The sequence below is a fragment of the Sander lucioperca genome, chromosome 19 (genome assembly GCF_008315115.2).
Source record: "Sander lucioperca isolate FBNREF2018 chromosome 19, SLUC_FBN_1.2, whole genome shotgun sequence".
Taxonomy (NCBI): Eukaryota; Metazoa; Chordata; class Actinopteri; order Perciformes; family Percidae; genus Sander; species Sander lucioperca.
The window spans coordinates 23,732,840-23,751,674 of NC_050191.1; the positions used below are offsets into that span (position 1 = coordinate 23,732,840).

The window sequence follows — 18,835 nt, forward strand, 5'->3', positions numbered from 1 at the left end:
GTTTTACTTTTTCTCTCACACAGTGCACATTTTGTCATGTTGTTTGTGCGCTGTGGAACGTCAGCAAAGATATTTTCGGTTGTGTGGAGGAGTCTACCCATAGCAGAGAAAACACGACCCAATGTCGGCAGAATGTTTTGTTTGCTGAGCCCATCACCTTTCAGCGAGCATTTGCACCTCATCTTCTTCCCTGACAACATGATGATGTATCTGTGGGAATTTCATTTGTTACTGGGCGGCCTGGCAATGCAGCTGGCTATCAAGCTTGCCATTTACTGGCAACATCTGAACCCTTGACTGTAGTAGACTTGACATACACTTACTCTCTCCACAGCTGAAATGTGCACTTCCGAATAAGACGAAATGCCCCGGAGTCATTTGAAAAGTCAGCCAGTCTCACTACTGAAAGTAGATTAATATGGCATGTTTCTGAAATGACTGTTTGACCTTTTGTTATTTCAGTGATGCAGCATATGTTCATCCCCTTGATTACATATGTCAACCAGTGATGATATGTAGAAACCTCAAGTCTGTTTCTCTGCCATATCTTTATTTGACAAAGCATCCTGTGACAATTTCACAAACCACATATTTACCATCGGCATTACCTAACCCTGCTGAACTTTTAATATATGTCACATTACAGTATGCGGCACAGGAAAAAAAGAAAATGTGACCCAGTGGATCCTAATTTCAATGACTGTCTAATAGTCTAATACTCATATGAAGCTATTATTTTATCATTTTAGTAAACAATGAACAGACAACTTTCCCAGACAACAGAAGTAAAATGAAAAATAGCTTTTGCACAACTGGGCCCAAAGTGAAAAATGCTTTCCTTCCTTTAATCTCAGTCATGTCAAAAGTTGTACTAATGGCAATATACTGAGAATTAATTTTTACGAATTGTCTCATTAATTTGCACATAGTAATTCAGTATTCCATTAAACTCTAGGCTAATTTTCATGGTAATACATTAAACCATATTAATATCTATGCAAATACTCTTGATTCCCATGAGCATACAGTTACAGATCATTACGTCTGCAGATGTTGTGTGTCCTTAAAATAATAATGATAAACCATGAAGGACCAATTGTATGAAAAGTTGTGTGTGTGTGTGTGTGTGTGTGTGTGTGTGTGTGTGTGTGTGTGTGTGTGTGTGTGCGTGCGTGCGTGCGTGTGTGTGTGTGTGGCAGAGGTGTAATGTAATAAAAGCCAGGCGAACACAGTGTTCCAGGTCAAAGCTGAAGTCTGCACAGCTTCGGTCCAGAGAGCAGCATGAGTCACCGGAACAGAGCAGATTGCTAGCTTGCAGAATTCATTAAGACAAATGTAAGGTATATGGATTTCCTCTGGAAGAAAAAAGAAAAGAAAAAAACCTTGGCAGCTGCAGAACAGCACCCCAGTGAATCCTCAAGTAGCTTTCCATACACCTTTGGTATGACAGCATGCTTTTTGCAACTCTGTAGATGATTTATGCTGGTCTAAATGTAAATGAATTATCTTAAATCCTTCAGCGTGTTGACCTACTTTGTATTGTTTTGGAACTATTCTCATACAACTATAACAGACTGTAGCTATATACAATGGGCACTAAAAACCTACTTTTTAAGCAGCTAGTGTAATACCTACTGAGTAGGTCTACCCAGTTAAACTATCGGCTAGAAGAAGAGTAGTCTAGGTGGAATTGGAAACGGATGAAGAAAATGGAAATTTTCTGCAGGTTAATCTGCTTTTAATTCAACACCAGCAGTTGTCACGTCTCTCTGTGCAAGGGCGCCCCAGTGCGGGAATGATGCAGTAATACACTAGCTAGGTAATGAACACAGTTGTTAGTGTTACGGTAACGTCATTACTTTAGTAAATCCCTTTATAAAAATTCAACAATAATGCTACGGTTGCTATATACCTGTTCAACATTTTACCAAGATAGTGGCTTACACTTGCCAAAATAGAAAGGAGGTGAAGCATAGTTATTCATCCTGATTGCAGCAATAACAGCAACGATAGAAGTGCAACACATTATTGCTCAACGGCTGTTAGAATATATTGGAACGGACAGTACTTTGGAGATAAGTAAGGCAAAGCTATCAAAAAAATCATAAATTGTTAGCTAACCAAACTAGCTTGACAGTAATGCCTGTAAATCATGGATGTATAAAGCCTTAAAGTAAGGTTATAACAAATGCGCCTATTCGCTTATAGTCAACAAACCTGCTAAAATGACCCAGGAACAGCAGTTGTACTTGGCAATTCAAACTTTAAACACGACCATGAATGGAGGACTGATCTCGTATCAGCCACATCGGCACCGGATGTCGGTAAGTAAGAAAGCAAGTGCCGTTTTCGGCAGCGATTTCTACAGGAAATACCTTCCACTGTGGAGAACATTTGTGAAGGGCTGCCATTTTACCGACCTTACGGTAAGAAAACTTGCTTCGTGTTGTGTAACGTTAGTTTGCTGGCCACACGTTCACTCATGCACTGTGTTCAGTTCAGTTTGCTGTACATTCAAATTGTATTATCGCATACCAGTTTGTTTTGTGTTTACAGTTAACATTAGCTAACCTAGCTTGTGCACTATTGTGTCTGTGATGCTACTGTTAGCAGTAACGTTAACTAACCCTAGCATTGAACATTATCAAGGCAACATCACACAAATATTACAACGCTAGTCAGTCTGTTGCCAAGGCTTTAGCTAGATACTGATGTTTGAGGTTTGAGGGTTTTCACCTGCACCTTATGTCAGAGAGGCTAACGTTAGCTAGTTATTTTAACGAACTCGAAGCATGTGGCTTAATAAGCTGTCTTTTCTGTCAATTGACTTTGCAGCAGATTTCTTTCAAACGTTGGCTTATGCAACGTTCACTGCTCAAAAAGTAAACCCAGTAATGATGATACATGAAAGCCACAAATGGTTCTATTTCAAAATACTGTAGCTCCATGACCCCACCTCTGATAAAGCATGTAACGTTACATGCGTGTGTTCACAAATGTAATGAAACACAACTAGGTTAGTTTAAGCATTACAAGTCAACATTCCCCTTTTTGTTTTTCTCAGCAGCACAAATTCATTATGGGGGTCAAAGTGGTCCAGCTCACCTCCAAGTCCCACCACGAAAACATCCTGGCCTCTCTGCATCAGCTGATGCTGCAGGGGCAGCTGAGTGATGTTACAGTGCAGGTAGACTACCAGGGAGAGGTACAGGAGTTTCAGGCCCACCAGTTGATGCTCGCAGCATCCAGTGGCTACTTCAAGAAGATCCTTCTGTCTCCGGATGCTACCAAAGACAAAGTCTTACTCTCCAATATGCACTCCAATAATTTCTCCAAGTTTTTGGAATTTGTGTACACTGGTAAAGTTGAAGTTGTTAGAGACAAGATTGGTGATGTTCAAGCAGCGGCACAACTTTTGGACTGTGAGGATCTGTCAGCGGTTTGTGGTGAGGCCATGAGTGCTGGAATCCTACAAAAACCTACAAGGAAAACATCTGCATCTGCAACAACAGTTGTAGATAACTTGCATGGTGCTAAGAAAGAAAAAAGGACCAAAGGGAAGAACCAGCCTAAAAGCTTACTTCTTAAGCGACCGCGCTCTCCACAGAGCTCTGAAAAAGAAGTAATTTCAAAAAGATTAAAGGTAAAGAATGCAGAAAAGGATGGAAAAAGACTAGGAAGAACACTAAAATTGAGGTTGGCTGGCCATAAAGTCCTTCGGAGGCATTTAAACACCAAAAAAGGGGCTAACCCTAACAATGAAAACCAAGTTGCAAATGAAGACACCGAGGCGAATGAGGACAGGACTGAAGCCGAGGCTCAAGCAGAGAAAATGGACGAGTCATCATTGGGAATGCCAGTCTCTGATGCGGATGATTGGGAATGTGGGGAGGATGTGCCAAGCAGTGACCCCGAAGGCTCATTGTTGTTATCTCTGGAGGAGGAGGGTGAGTCCAAGGGGACATTAAAAAGAACGTCCAAGGCCCAGTTCCAGTGTAACAAGTGCCAACGGACCTTCCACTATGAAAGAAGCTACTTGAAGCACATCAGGTAGGACATTAGTGCTACTGGATTAAACATATTGATAGATACCACAGATACCCTAAAGCAAATTATTTTGTTCACCAGTTCTTCTAGTGACGAGAGTACTGTGCTACCAATTCACCTCTGAAACTTAAGCTGTGTCAGATAATGCATTGCATTGCCATCTTGTCATGAAACCTAAGACCAGGCCCTTTGTCTTTTGATCTTGCTGTAACCCGTTACTGCTCTCTTGGCCAGTACGTACCATGGAGTAAAAGCAGATGTGATCTATCGCTGTGAGACCTGCCAGCAAACCTTTGCTAACCGCAGCAATCTGAAGATCCATGAAAAGCACGTTCACAGTAATGAGAGGCTTTTTGTTTGCGACTGCTGCGCAAAAACCTTCAAACGAAAGAAGGATGTTGTCCGCCATCAAAGACAGGTGGGTTTCCACACACTTCCTATACATTATTACTCCCTTGATAAAATACATGCAATATTATATAAATATGCAATAATAATAAACCTCTAAAGAGTCTCATTTATCCCCCCGATTTGATCATTTCTGTCGTGCATCCCCGCTGCTTCTCAGGTACATGAACGTAACAATATGCGACATGTCTGCCCTGACTGTGGAAAGGCACTCAGCTCCAAAACTGCCCTGCTGTTGCATGAGAGGACACACACGGGTGCAAAGCCTTTTGAGTGCACCGACTGCGGGGCCAGATTTACCCAGAACTCCGCCCTCAAGATGCACCGCAGGTACGGAGCTCACCGACGATGGCTGGTCAAAAGGATAACGAATTGGAAATGGGAGGTTTGTAGATGCTAAAGTCAGGCAGACAGGATTGCTACTGAAAGGTGACCGGTTTTAATCCCCGGTCAGCGAGGAAGAATGTAAATTGAGCAAGTAATTCTCGCTTCTCTTTGACAAATACCTTTGACTTTGGCAGAGAAATTGCAGTCCCATGTTTCTGTTTGTTCAATCATCAATTGTGAACATAACCACTAATAGCTAGAAAAAGCTGGAAGCCAGAGAGTAATAATGACCTAATAATGAGAGATGTGGATGTTCATTTACACCCTACCGGTCAAAAGTTTGAGGTCACAAATTTCCATTCCACTCTATTACAGACAGAATACCAGCTGAGATCAGTTGCATTGTTTTTTTAACCAGGGCAGCAGTTTTCAGATTACATTATGTGCTTACATAATTGCAAAAGGGTTCTCCAATGTTTTCTCAGTTAGCCTTTTAAAATTATATCAGATTAGTAAACAGAATGTGCCTTTGGAACATTGGTGATAATGGGCAATGTAGATATTGCATTAAAGATCAGCCACTTCTTTCTACAACAGTCGAGAACCCTTTTGCAATTATGTAAGCACATAATGTAATCTGAAAACTGCTGCCCTGAAAAAACAATGCAACTGATCTCAGCTGGTATTCTGTCTATAAACTTTTGAGCGGTAGTGTACATGCTAACAACGTGAGGGAAAAAAGAAAAAGATGAGGGCTAAACTTGTTTATTTTACTATTTATAGGACTCACACAGGAGAGAAGCCATTTGCATGTGACGAGTGTGATGCCCGGTTCACTCAGAAGCACATGTTGTCCTATCATAAGCGATCACACACAGGTAAGAGGGATATCATTTCAAAATGGTTTAGATTTCTGCATTGTCATCTTTAACACCATCTCTGTGAAAGAAAGTGTATAAAGTAGGCCTTTCAGCCAATGAAGATAAGGCTATCTGCACGTACCATACCAAAAGTGAAACGATTGTTCTTTTCTTCTCCTGTTAGGAGAGAAGCCTTTCATGTGTGAGGCCTGTGGGAAAAGCTTTGCATCTAAAGAATACCTGAGACACCACTCAAACATCCACACTGGGTCCAAGCCATACAAGTGCGAAGAGTGTGGTCGAGGCTTCGCTCAGAGGAATTCCCTCCACCAGCATTTAAAGATACACACGGGTAATTGTATACATCATGTATTTGTTGTTGTTAATTTGTAGGAGGCGTGATCTCCTTTTACAGCTTCCTTAACTGTTCTCCTCGGTTTACACACTGTTTCCTGGCGTACGTTTGTTCCCTCTCTTCTGTTGATTGTTAGGTGAGCGTCCGTACAGCTGTAAAGACTGTGACAAGCAGTTCACCCAGCTCAATGCCCTCCAGAGGCACCAGCGTATTCACACAGGAGAGAAGCCCTACATGTGTGGTCTTTGTAGTCGCACCTTTACAGACAAGTCCACCCTTCGCAGGCACACTTTGGTGAGCAGTGCTTTTGTTACTGTAGTGACAAGTTACTGTCAGATAGGGTCATTTCATCTGTATGTACACAGTGTTGATTACACTTTTACTGTGGCAAGATTAAGTTCACCATGGTCAAAAAGGGGGCGTTGTTAAGGGGATTAGGCTTTTGTACGATGACTACCAATGCATGTTTATAACCTGCCATATTGTGTTTAGAGGACTTTGACCCATCAGACTGCTGTGACATTAACAAGCTCTTTTAACATTCAGATTCATGACTCGGATGCTCCCTGGAAGACCTACCTGGTAGTGCTGGAGGGAAATGTGGAGGATAAGAAAACCAGAACTCCCACTAAGGGAAAGACAGAAAAAGCAGGAGCAAGGGAGAAAAAGAACACCGCTAGAAAAAGTGGTGGTGGTGCTGCTGCTGCTGGTACTGGTACTGGTACTGCTGGCGGTCCTGATAAAACCCTCACTGACTCCTTTGTGGTGCCATCTGAGTCCATCAGTCTCCCATCTGAATGGACTGGTCATGGGGCCATCGCTGTGGTCAACCACGGCCCCCTCGGCGCGATCACTGTCATTCACACCGAGATGCCCTCTGGGACCCAGATCCAGCCCATCGTTACCACTGACAGCACAGGGGCCAGCATCATTTCCTTAGATGGATCAGCCATCCCTGTCCCCTTCTCCATACCAGTGTCCACGGCTCACAGTATCCCCTTGTACTCTGAAGCTTCCCCCACCTCTCTGTCTACACCAACTCTCTCAGTTCCTGTTTCTGATGGCACATTGGCGCCAGTCTCAGAGGTCCCAAATGTTTCTACGTCTTCTGTCCTGGAAGCTGCCGCCTCACAGACCATTTTGGCTCCAGTTTCAGAGACTAAGGCCACTTCTGAGACAGAGATTTTGCAGCCTGATATTCAAACTGTGATTGTCGGTGAGGATGATCATGGAAGAAAACCAACAGCTGCTGTCCCAAGTGATGGAGAGCAGAGGACAACAGATAAGCCCTTAGGTGAACCGAAAGGGGCTCCAGCTCAAGATGCTGTGTAGAAGATGCATGTGAATAGAAAGAATCTTATCTGGCTGTAGGGAATTTAAAATCCAATTTCAACCCTACTTTTCATGTTATTTAATGTATTTACTTTGGCATTAGCACTGTGTGAATGTGTGGTCCGATTATGTTGTGTTGCATCATTATTACGATCTAAAGTTGAGTGTCTCATTAACAGACTTGGATGTGATATTCAGTTTGTCACACACACTCTTATGGAATGTGATGCCATTAAAAATCACAAGAATCTGCTGTTCTTTAGTCGCATATCAGAGATAAAAGCAAAAATAAGGTTGAGGTATTGGTGTGATTAATTAAATAATATTGTACATATCTTATAATTCATGAAATGTGGCACAAATCATATTAAACACAAATGAAATTGAGGTGTTTGTTAATTCATTACATATAAAGCCAAACATCACATCAGCTTTAGTACATTTTACTAATCAAATTAATATCAGACATCTGTTCCCCATACATTATGTATTGCTGGAGTTACAACTTTGATGTCTGGAAGTCCTTGGCAGCTGCAGAACAGCACCCCAGTGAATCCTCCAGTAGCTTTCCATACGTACGCCTTTGAATGACTGCATGCTTTTTGCAACTGTGCTGAGGATTTATGTTGGTCTAAATGGAAATGGAAGTTACGTAAATCCTTCAAAATTCTGGCTCTTTTCTTTTTGGAACCATTTCCATATAACCACAGCTGTGTTTCAAACTTATATTCAGCAGATACCTGCAAAAAAATCCTTGAGGATTTATAAGGCTGCCTCCAATAACAAAAAGTTATAGTTTTTCCTTAACGTTAAGAAAAATAACCTCAAGTTTAGAATTTTTACTCAAAAAACGATTAGGCTGTTTAAATTATTTGGTGTCTCATATGGCAAATGTAAATTTGTTTTATGTATTGTAACTAATCACAACATTTGAATCACCATGAAAAAAATATTGTCACTTTGGACACTTGCTGAGAGGAAAGGCTGATCATAGTCCAATCTGTCAATAGTGGCAGCATGTGAGCATGAGAAAAGGAAATGCACACTAAACATAATGGAGACATTGGATCACTGTTATGTAAGGACATGGAGCAGTAATGTAAGAACTAGGTTACATAGTACACTGTTACAGATTGATTTTTCAATTTACCACCGCGACGAACTACGATAATCAAATAGTCGTGTTTAAGTATCAGGTTACAGTCTCTCAGGGCAGTGGAGCTACAGATCTATTAGGTTATCATTTGTAATAGATCAATAGAGGAAACTATACATTTAACAATAGCAGCACTGTATTTAGTAGTCATAAATCTACCTCAAAATATTATATTGAACTTAAACTTGTGATAAATAATTCTAGCCTACTATATCTCACTTCCACTCCTGTAATAATAAAGGTTAATATGCTAAGGAATAATAGTTAATTTATAGGTATGCGCACTACTGGACACATGCACGGTACTGGGATGTCCCCTTAACTTATAAAGTGTTTACAATTACAATCAATATGATAAAAAAATAAAGCCCTCATTTTCACCAACCACACACAAAATACAAAAATGTGACATTATGTTGGTAAAGAGAATAAAAGCTTGGAAGTTTATAACATTGCTGTTTGATAGGTAAGGTCAAAGGCAGGACGGCACAGCTGGGATTATAATATCTTTATTATTGTCCATTCGCACGAGCATACAGATCATATCCAAGGTCCATCGTCATTCCATCTGGAAGAAGCTGGATACGCAGGGGCGACTGACCCTTTTGTAAAAACTTTGGTCTGGCTCACACTAGTGAATGTAACACAACACTAATCTATACACAATGACATGCTTAGCGACTGGCCATTTTGGAAGGTGCACTGCAGTAGTAAACCGTCAATGTTAAGTTCACATCACAACCACAGCACAAGATGAGTAACTAATGTAGCACATTACCCCAAGAATACTGCCCTGGAAACGAGGAGTAACGGTTTCCACGTCAGTGCTTTTCATTCAAAAATACATTTTCACAGGCAAACTATAATATACAGCTTACAGAATCAAACATTCAAAGTATTATTACATTAACAAATCCTAAAGTAATAATAAATGATCCTGAAGTAATGCAAGTATGAATGTGTGGAAACAACACAAATGTTTAACAGTCTACACTTGGTGCATATCATTGCCCTTCTACAAGAAGAGTCTCTCCCCCATTGGTGACAAAATGGAAACAAAATCACCTTTTGTGTGGCTGTAATGACTTCAGTTTTAAGAACAATCATGGCATTGATTGGACCCTTTCCCTTCTACTCCAACAAATACAAAAAAGTAATATAATGATACATTCTTGAAATCCATACACACCATGATAATCCTATGTAGAATAAACGGAAACATTTAAATAATCTGTTTAAATAATATAATAAACTAGATTTAAAAATTAAAAAAAAAAAAGAAAACTATCTGCATCTGACTAGGAAACAATAATTGTACAAAACATGTCATGCAGTGCTTGTTGTCAATACTAACATCAGTTTCAATACAATATACCGCTCTGAAATCCCCCCAGGACAGATTTCAGCAGAAAAGGTATGCAGCAATCCTCTAGACAGAGGTGAGGGCGACTAGATTCAGATATGCTCGTAAGGAAAGCAAAGATAGTACTCTGACGGTATAGCAGTGAGCAGTGGAATATTCAAAGTCACCAGCAGACACTCATCTCCAGATGCTATACACAGGGAAGTGAGTGAAAAGTGTGTGTGTGTGTGTGTGTGTGTTGTGTGTGTGAGAAAGCATGCGTGATGGATTTGTCCCTCCGTGCTGCATTTTTACCCCTGGGCTTCTTTCATTTCAAATCCCCTTCATCGCCCTGGATGGTCTTTTTGATGCGCAGCAGGAGGGTTGTGTGCCACTGGTCCAGACGGGAGATGGAGTCAAAGTCCTTTACCTGCAGGTGGGTGAGGGACACGGAGATAAGCTTTCCCCCCCCAAATTTGGATTACAATTGGAAGGTTCTGCTCACTTAAGCTTAAATTCATAATACACAACTTTTTTTGTTCAAGCAATCCGCGGGATTTTCCTTGTAGTCATGCTTGTTGATGTTGTCACACGTGTTCACAAAATAGCCCGTTTTCCACAAATCATTCATTCATATATATATATATATATATATATATATATATAAAAAATAAGAGACTGGATGGATACCTAAGATCCAGCTTTCAACTTTTCTGAACACTCAAGGGATCCAATCAAACTACAAGAGCTGAGAGCAAAGGGATTCCTGTGCTCACCAAAAGCCTTGTTTTAAAACTTGACGTTTTTAGGGTATACAACACTTACTGCATCTGTGAAAGCTTCGCTGTTCTGTTCCTCATGAGCTTCAAGAAGCTTCTGTTAAGACAAAAAAAAAAAAAAAGCAAGTTACTCAGAAACTGAATAGATTTAAAAGGGGAAAAGGTAAGCCATCAGATTCCACAGAGTTTGAGTTACCTTCAACAGTTTGCATTCTCGAGAGTCTGAGAAAGCCGGGAACATCTCCTCATATTTTTCAACAGCAATCTGTGGAGAGACATGGCGTGTTAAACTTCTACCACAACTCCCCGTCCAAAATCCTTCAGCTGAACCACACAGGTATAAACTCACCTTAGCGTTGAGTTCGTCGACAATGAAATGACAGAGGGAAGCTTTGAAGAAATACTCTTTGGCGCTGTATTTCAGCAATGGGTTGTCCATCGTGTTGGCTCCAACCTAGATACGTCCACATTGTACAAAAAAACATAAGAAATGTCAGCAGCTTAACAAATCAGTGTTGATTGACAAAAGTGCAAGCATGACACACAAATACAAGCAGTGCACACCTGCTCGTAGATCTCAATAGCCTTCTGGTACTGCTCCAACTGAGCACAGTAAGCCCCCACCTTCAGCAGACACTTGTTGGCGGAGCTGAGGAAAATTGCACAACAAAAAAGGTACCCAACACATTTAATAAAACACAGACTATTGTTTTGAAATTCCCACTTTATATTGAAGCCTTTCATTAAAAAGAGTAGTTTGTTTTTAATGTCTGCAAGAGCTTAGTAATGAAATTGTCCAATCATATTTTAGTCGCTTTTTGTAAATATATAGAAATGTAACGGATTGTGTTAAATGGCCTTTGTATCGCCTCGTATCGGTCGCAGGCCACCGAAATGGATCAAAATCATATCATGGCAGACTTTGTGATATCAGTAAATATTGCATCGTTGTCCAAAGAATTGATATATCGTATTGTGATCAAATGTGCGATTCACACCCCTATCATTCGTCTATTATTTTGAAAGTTTGTAGTGTGCAGTTCAATAGCATGGGACACTAGGAAATGGGGAATCAAGAAAGTAAATGTGATGGGACGGAGCTCTGAGCACAGGCCTTTCTTTGACGCTCATAGTAGGAAAGGCACAGGTGTAACTAATAACATTAACAATGTCTCTGTTCTATTTAAGTGTTCCCAGTGAGTCATAACAATGTGATCGCGAGCTGGCATGCACAATTCCACGGACCCTGAAACAGCCACTGTATATGTAAAAGAGCCATTATTGTATATGTATAAGAGCCACGCCGCATTGCTGCAGTAATTCAGGCAAAAGGAGCCCCAACTAAGTATTGAGTGCTGTACATGCTCATACTTTTCATGTTCATACTTTTCAGTTGGCCAACATTTCTAAAAAAAAAATCCTTTTTTTTGTATTGGTCTTAAGTAATATTCAAATTTTCTGAGATACTGAATTTGGGGTTTTCATTAGTTGTCAGTTATAATCATCAAAATTAAAAGAAATAAACACTTGAAATATATCAGTCTGTGTGGAATGAATGTATACATTATACAAGTTTCACTTTTTGAATGGAATAAATCAACTTTTTCATGATATTCTAATTATATGACCAGCACCTGTACACCTGTGGCATGTCACAGAACATGTCTTCTGTGAGAAAGGCCTACTGTTTGCAGTACGGCTCTTCATTCATACTAGTTTCATAGCTGAAGCAGTCTTAAAAGCACCAGGCATTTTTGAAATAAATGCAAATGTGTGTACACACAAACTTTTCGTAACAACATCACCATGGGGGAGAAGATCTGAATTCTATTCAAACCCTGGTAACTGCAGCCTTGCTTATCATAGCAGCAAACTTATCAAATAATGCAGACGGGCCCTTTTTCACTGCAGATATTTGGACACGTCATAGCAGGGAAGAAACGGGTGTAATTAATAACGATAATGAACGCACTCCGTGTCAGTTCCGGCCCTGGTGTTGTGCATGTCCGCTCACTTGCATCCGCTTGTTAATGTTATTAGTGGCAGCTGTGCTTTCGCCTGCTATGAGTCAAAATGGGGAAAAAAAGGCTCCTATGAACGAGAGCATTTCTGATTCTGTCGGAGCCATATGGAGATAGAAATAGAAGCTACTAGGGCTGCACGATATGAGGAAAATATCTAATTGCGATTATTTTGACTAATATTGCAATTGCGATATGATTCACGATATTGGAGGGAATGGTCATTTTTGTTTAATTATTTTCATTTTCATTAAAAAATATTAAAATGAAAATGATTATAGGGTGACTATAATCAGATTTTTTCTTCAGTCTGTAGGATACGATTTGTAGGCCGGGACGTCCCTGCAGCACTACAATACTTCATTCAGAATGGTTTGACACATATTTTGCCTTTAACAAATATTTAGAGCTTGAAAAAAGATATACAGTAGATTACATTACCTGTTGGATTCTTCCCCTTTGTAGTAGTCTGCTGCTTGTTCATAATGTGCAACAGCCTGTACAAAAGAAAAACACCAAATGCTGTTGTGTTCCTCAAAACAAATAAGCCCTAATAGTGGTAGTATTAACAAGTATTAGTACTAACCCACTATGTGACCCCTGATTATGTGACATTACCTTTTCGATATCCACCAGTTCAGACTCGTAGATCTCTGCGACACTGATGTGGTGTTTGGCTGCGATGGTGAATCTTCCCTGGAGGAGGAGAAGGAGAAGTCATTACTAACTGGATCTATCCACAGAATAAATTCGGAGTGGCAGGAAAGGCTGCATCAGTGAGTATGTTTACATGCACACCAATATTCCACCATTATTCCGAATATGACAATATTCCGAATTTGATACAGGTCATGTAAACAGCATATTCCAGTTGGATATTCCGAAAAAGCCCTTTTTCTGAATATAACATTTTCCGATTAAGACTTGGGATATTCCAGCATTATTCAGGTTTTAGAGGCATTCTTTGGACATGTAAACAGCTCATTCCGAATATGCATCTCAATCGGGGGTTTTAACCGCAGTTTACAGCCTCTTGCCCGTTTACGGCTTATGGTCAGCTCTGTGCGTTGCTATGGTTGCTGTACACAAACCAACCAGCCAACAGTTTGCAGGGCTGCAGACCTGATAAAGAGAAACACAGCTACTTTTAAACATTATGAAAGACATGGATATCAACAGGTTTTTGGATCTGCGCACACATCGCTACGCCGACCTTTTCAAGAAGCTGGTTGAAGGAATGAAAGAGGGACGCTGTGTTCGCACGGTCCAACAAGTCCGCCAAAAAAAACAAAACGTATTTTGCACTGCTACATGTAAACAGGAATATTAGTGGAATATTCACTTTCATTAGCCATGTTAACAGCTTAGTAGGAATATCGTCCTTTTCGGAATAAGGGCAAAAACTGGAATATTATGTACATGTAAACGTAGTCAGTGTGAACGAAGATTTTCAGTCATCTGGATGATGTGATATCAGAACTGACACAGTAAGTCAAAGGAGAGTAGGAGTCCCAACTAAACACTTCTCAGCTATGAAAACTAAAAATGATGTGGCCACTTTCTATATGCATCTTACCATGTCTGTGTATATATCGATGGCAGCATTTAAACACTTGATTGCCTCTTTTGGCAGCATAAAAGGCAAGAGGAGGGAACAATTAGTTATGACATAGTACATACAATGATGCTAGTTTTGTTCAAATCTAACAGACCACGCACAGCACCACATTCTGTAATCAGTCGGCATGCTGACTGATTTCAACAGGGTGAAATGAGGTGTCTGATACAATCAAACTTTCTTATGTTGCATGCAGTGCTAAATATACGACAAAAAACAAAACTACAAGCAAGACCATCCACTTTTCTTTTCCTACAAAACAAATACGACATCCCCTAGACCTATACATCAACGGTGGTAATGGTAAATGCCATTCCAAGGGCAATAACTCTAGCACATTATAATTTATCTATTGCTTGTAAGTATTAACAGCAAAGCAACTAAGACAGATTGTAATAAGTCAGATCTGCCTCATAAACTACTGGCTCACAGCTAGAGACTCGGTAGGAAACTGCCCTGATTTGCTGTCAAACCTGTGAGAATTCAGCCTGGGGGCAACAAATATTTTGGTTATCTAGAAAAATAAAAACTCAATCCACAATGACTCGTCCCTGGAGACTTGACTTATTTTCTGTCTGAGGACATGTCCCACCTTTAGAACTAAAAAATTCCACACAGCTAGATGTGGGAATCCTCTAGCTAATCATCCTTACTAAAACAGTAGTCATGAAAACAAGCCTGGCCTCTTAGTGATAAGTCTTTTAGTCATGGATGTGATAAATGACAGTGACTGCCTACTGTAGAGTCAACATTTAAATACTTAAACAGCACAAATATTTATCTAAACAAGGGAAATAAAAATGCAGGCACTCAAATGTAAGATATGGTTTGAAAAAAGAAGTTAGCACGTAGTCTCACCATTGGGGTCAGACTTCTTGTAAGCATTTCCTGCATCAATGAAACTGGTGGCACAGTCATGTTTGTTCTGCAGTTGCATGTGGAGACGTGCTGCCTTGCAAAACGCACTTCCAGCACCTGAAGACAGAGGAAAGAAGAGGACAGAAACTTTAACACACATACTCCAAACTTTGCCTTTAGCTTACACTTTAATTTATGCACATAATTCCCTTCTTTTTTTTTTTTACTCCTGGCACCTTCACAAGTGCTGCGCTTTGCAGTTATAGTGCCAAATGCCCCCCGCACATAATCCTACAGCGTCTCAAGTGTGTTGAAACTGATAATGTGGATATTTTTTGCAAGAAAACAGCTTATCGCACCGCTCCAGTTCTTGGCCATCTTGAACATGTTGGCGGCTCTGCAGTACATCTCACATGCTTCTTCCACTTTCTGAGGTCCTCTAGACAGAGAAAAGAAACACAAAGAAAACAACTGTACCTAATTGAAAACAAGTAGAAAAGTACAATAATTAGGCATTCCAAGATTAAACTGGTGAAAAAATAATCAGCAGTCTGTCCTACATATTGAAGTTATATCGAATACAGATTGCACTGTATGGCACTATAGGGTGATGTACTGTATGACCTGCAAAGTCGCGGCATTACTCAGAGAGATGCAATGCTCAAATTCGTGGACTGGCTTATATAAATCCCTCTACACAGGCACTATATATCTCTCTCCCTCCCTTCATGACAAGAAGTGGACCCCTGGGAGCTCCCTGGAATTGTAATAATACTCTGGCCATTCAATCATGGCAGAGGATTACATCACTGCTTCATCAGCCACAGAATTACCAGTATAAAGCCTGCAGAGTTATCACGCATGAGAACTGCCAACTAGTAACATCTGGGGGTCACCTAGGACAGACTTTGGAAAAAAGGCAGAGTCACGCAAGACAATGACTGCTGGCTTTTTGTATTTTGGCCCTATGTAAACAAAGCCTTCCTTGCCTCTATGGCATGGAAAAATATTCAAATAAATGAGATGCATTAATTAGATTTAAATAACACCAGGAATCAGAGTGTCTGTAACCTTTGTCATGACAGCCATTAGGGAAACGAGAATCACATAATGGCATAATGAAAAACAGGGAAAAGTTATTTTAGTTTATTGTGTTATCAGTCGGATAAGTAAAATCTTGTAAATTAGGTGCCTTCTTGAAGAATGCATTGCCTCGGTTTGTCATTTTTGTGGACTGTATTTCTGACTTGGTCCCATTGTCATTCCTGTACTTAAATTCCATATAATCAAGGTATAGAGTCAATACAAATCTGAAACAAACCGCCTAAATTGCACTGCTGAAACATTCAGCATGAATCTTATAACAGCATCTGCCTGCCTTTAACCTCTAAGAAACCTTGGGTCAATGTGTTTTGGGGATTATTGCAGGTGTTAATAAGTGCACTTATTAAAGTAACTTAACATTAAAATGGAACCGTGATAAATACTGGTGTTAAATTACAAGCAATACATTCACGGCCACGCTGCCTCAGGGATTATGATAGAAGAAAATGTGTTCGGCTTTTCATCCTGAAGACAGGGTGTAATTTACAGAAATACATTCCTGGAGTCTTAATGAAATGTAGCCCACTGTTCAGACAATATAACAACATTGACATATTCCTCCTTGCACAATGCGGAGACTGTGTCAAACTATAGAAAAGGTCGCAAATAAATGCCAAAGTAGATATTTAACCTTCTAAGTAGTTAGCTAAAAACAGTCTGCTGCGTAGCTTGCAAGCCAACGCTAGCTAGGTCCAAGAGAGACTCGTGATCTGCTGGCTTGTTTATACTAACAGCTAACGTTAACTGACATACAGGAATTGTTGCACTGAATGCCACGTGTCGTACCACTGGTTTAATATCTAACGAAACTTCTACAATATCTTGCAAATTAATCCATCCAGAACTAAGTGAATGTATGTCTACATAAATATCGGCTGCGTGCCAACTTTGCTGCTGACAGTAAAGGCTTGCTAGCTGTTTATTCTTTGGTGCAGTGCTGTCTTACCCTCCAAACATCCCTCCCAAAAACGAGCCAGAGGATTTGCATTTTTTGTCAGCTTCGGCCATTAGCTGAATCGCTTCCTTCTCTTTCCCAGTGTTGTCCATTTCTTTGCTTTATTTGAGGCAGAAATACCCGCAGAGAATTCAGCTGTGTACAGTAAGGATTACCGTTGATGGATTTATTCAGCGTAGGTGTGCGCCAGCTAGTATCGCGGGACTTTGAGTGCTTGACGTGACAAACACAGTTGGCTTTCAACGCAAAAGAAACTACAATTCCCAGTGAAAGATGAAGCTCACTATACCGTGTTACGCAATATTTGATGGCGTTCACGTGATTTTTTCTTTTTCCCATTGAGGAATGTGTCTGCACCATGAATGTATTAAGAGAACGGCCTGGACAAGAAGTGAAATTCCGGATTCCTCTTTTTTTTTTTGGTCAGTTCCTGTAAATATCCATCCAGCATTGCACATAAGGTCATCAACACAACTGCATACGTCGATGTTGAGTTTAGTTGACTCAATTGTATTACTTTTCCCAGATAGCAAAAATGTTGACCCGACAGTAGAATGTGTGCTGACCACGGTGCTGACACTGACCCAAAGTGCTGCTAACTGCAGTGCAGCTGATTCTAGTCCCGGTGCATCATTGTCTTGATGGCGATTCGCGAAAATATTAACGTTAACACATTTTACACCGTATCACATCACGTAGTTTTCCACTTCTCCACTTAAATAAATAATACAGTACTGTCCTAAAGAAGAACAATCCTAAAGATGCAGCGTTATCAGCTGTACGTTGTTTCTGTACAACAGAGGGCGCTAAAACATTAACTGACTCAGCATCCTCGAGACCAGACTTCCCTTAAGTATTTTTGCTTTTAATAGACATCAGTAGACTTTCAGGAAAAGTGTTAGTGTTACTAATGAATGCCAGTTTACACAATGTTTTCCATTCCTTCAAACTTCCAACACAGAGTATGTAAACTCCAACTCGACCCGCTACATTAAAAGGTTCTGGCCATACAATAGAACAGTGTAAAAGAGCTAGGGTTAGATATATGCTTTAGGTGTTTTTAAGTAGGCTACAGTTTTCTGATAAAGAGAATGGCCTACTTAATGTCACGTCAAGCCACGCCATGCAAAAAACTGTAATCGACACTGTACATGTTTACTGCCACTAGACAACTGTGCTCCGACAGCCCACACCTCCCTGCCCTGCAGGACATTAGCAGACCAGACGGAACCAGTAGGAACCAGGCAGTGTACAGACACTAGACTCAAGAGTGTCGCATGAATGCTGTCGTAAAAACCTGTAACCAAATGTTACAAGTCTAACATGCCGATAACTACTGCCAAAGAGAATCATAAGAAAAGAAACCCCATATTATCATTGGGAGTGGCGCCTACTACTACTGAGTGTGCATGTGTTATCTTGTTAATTATTAATCGAGAACCTGTTGTGCCAGCAACATTTCTTGGGTGCTGCTATGTGGAGTCAGTAAATTTGAGCAGAATTGAAAGCCACTTGTTCTTACCTTATCTTACAGCCTTGTGTAAGATGGGCTCATGTATGAGAGTAAACAGACATACTGTAGCTTCAAAGCACTAACAGTCACTAACATTTCCAATAGTCAGGCTAAAATGAATAACTATTTCTCACAATTGATAAGTCAGTCGGGAATAATC

General features: G+C 40.3%; 2 protein-coding genes across 6 annotated transcripts; one reads left to right on the top strand and one right to left on the bottom strand.

Annotated features, from left to right (window-relative positions):
* The first annotated feature begins 1,252 nt into the window (after positions 1-1,252).
* Positions 1,253-7,716, top strand: gzf1 (GDNF-inducible zinc finger protein 1). Of its 5 annotated transcripts, none has more exons than XM_031288026.2 (8): positions 1,253-1,441; positions 3,065-4,050; positions 4,282-4,465; positions 4,616-4,785; positions 5,566-5,660; positions 5,827-5,994; positions 6,134-6,291; positions 6,544-7,716. In XM_031288026.2, the coding sequence occupies exons 2-8, from the start codon at positions 3,080-3,082 to the stop codon at positions 7,327-7,329; spliced, it is 2,532 nt and encodes an 843-aa protein (XP_031143886.1). In that variant the 5' UTR covers positions 1,253-1,441; positions 3,065-3,079; the 3' UTR covers positions 7,330-7,716. The 5 variants fall into 5 exon arrangements, with proteins under 5 accessions (XP_031143886.1, XP_035851102.1, XP_035851101.1 ...); XM_035995209.1 differs by lacking the exon at positions 1,253-1,441 and adding an exon at positions 1,492-2,426 and having other exon boundaries at positions 3,068-4,050; XM_035995208.1 differs by lacking the exon at positions 1,253-1,441 and adding an exon at positions 1,493-2,426.
* Positions 7,717-8,978: 1,262 nt separating this feature from the next.
* Positions 8,979-17,384, bottom strand: napbb (N-ethylmaleimide-sensitive factor attachment protein, beta b). Its single transcript, XM_031288027.2, has 11 exons — positions 17,154-17,384; positions 15,463-15,542; positions 15,104-15,220; positions 14,204-14,250; positions 13,246-13,323; positions 13,069-13,124; positions 11,171-11,255; positions 10,956-11,060; positions 10,803-10,871; positions 10,653-10,703; positions 8,979-10,257 (listed from the first exon to the last, which is right to left on the bottom strand). Exons 1-11 carry the CDS (start codon positions 17,252-17,254, stop codon positions 10,156-10,158), a joined length of 891 nt encoding a protein of 296 aa, XP_031143887.1. The 5' UTR covers positions 17,255-17,384; the 3' UTR covers positions 8,979-10,155.
* Between the last annotated feature and the right edge of the window lie 1,451 nt (positions 17,385-18,835).

Excerpts from the sequence above, each read along its gene's own strand:
- napbb (XM_031288027.2), bottom strand. The coding sequence starts at position 17,254 with ATGGACAACACTGGGAAAGAGAAGGAAGCGATTCAGCTAATGGCCGAA. Across the intron at positions 13,324-14,203 it reads TCGATATATACACAGACATG|GGAAGATTCACCATCGCAGC; the intron begins GTAAGATGCATA and ends CTCCTCCTCCAG. Across the intron at positions 11,256-13,068 it reads AAAGGGGAAGAATCCAACAG|CTCCGCCAACAAGTGTCTGC; the intron begins GTAATGTAATCT and ends AATTTTCCTCAG.
- gzf1 (XM_035995208.1), top strand. The coding sequence starts at position 2,226 with ATGACCCAGGAACAGCAGTTGTACTTGGCAATTCAAACTTTAAACACG. Across the intron at positions 2,427-3,064 it reads GCCATTTTACCGACCTTACG|CAGCACAAATTCATTATGGG; the intron begins GTAAGAAAACTT and ends TGTTTTTCTCAG. Across the intron at positions 4,786-5,565 it reads GCCCTCAAGATGCACCGCAG|GACTCACACAGGAGAGAAGC; the intron begins GTACGGAGCTCA and ends TACTATTTATAG.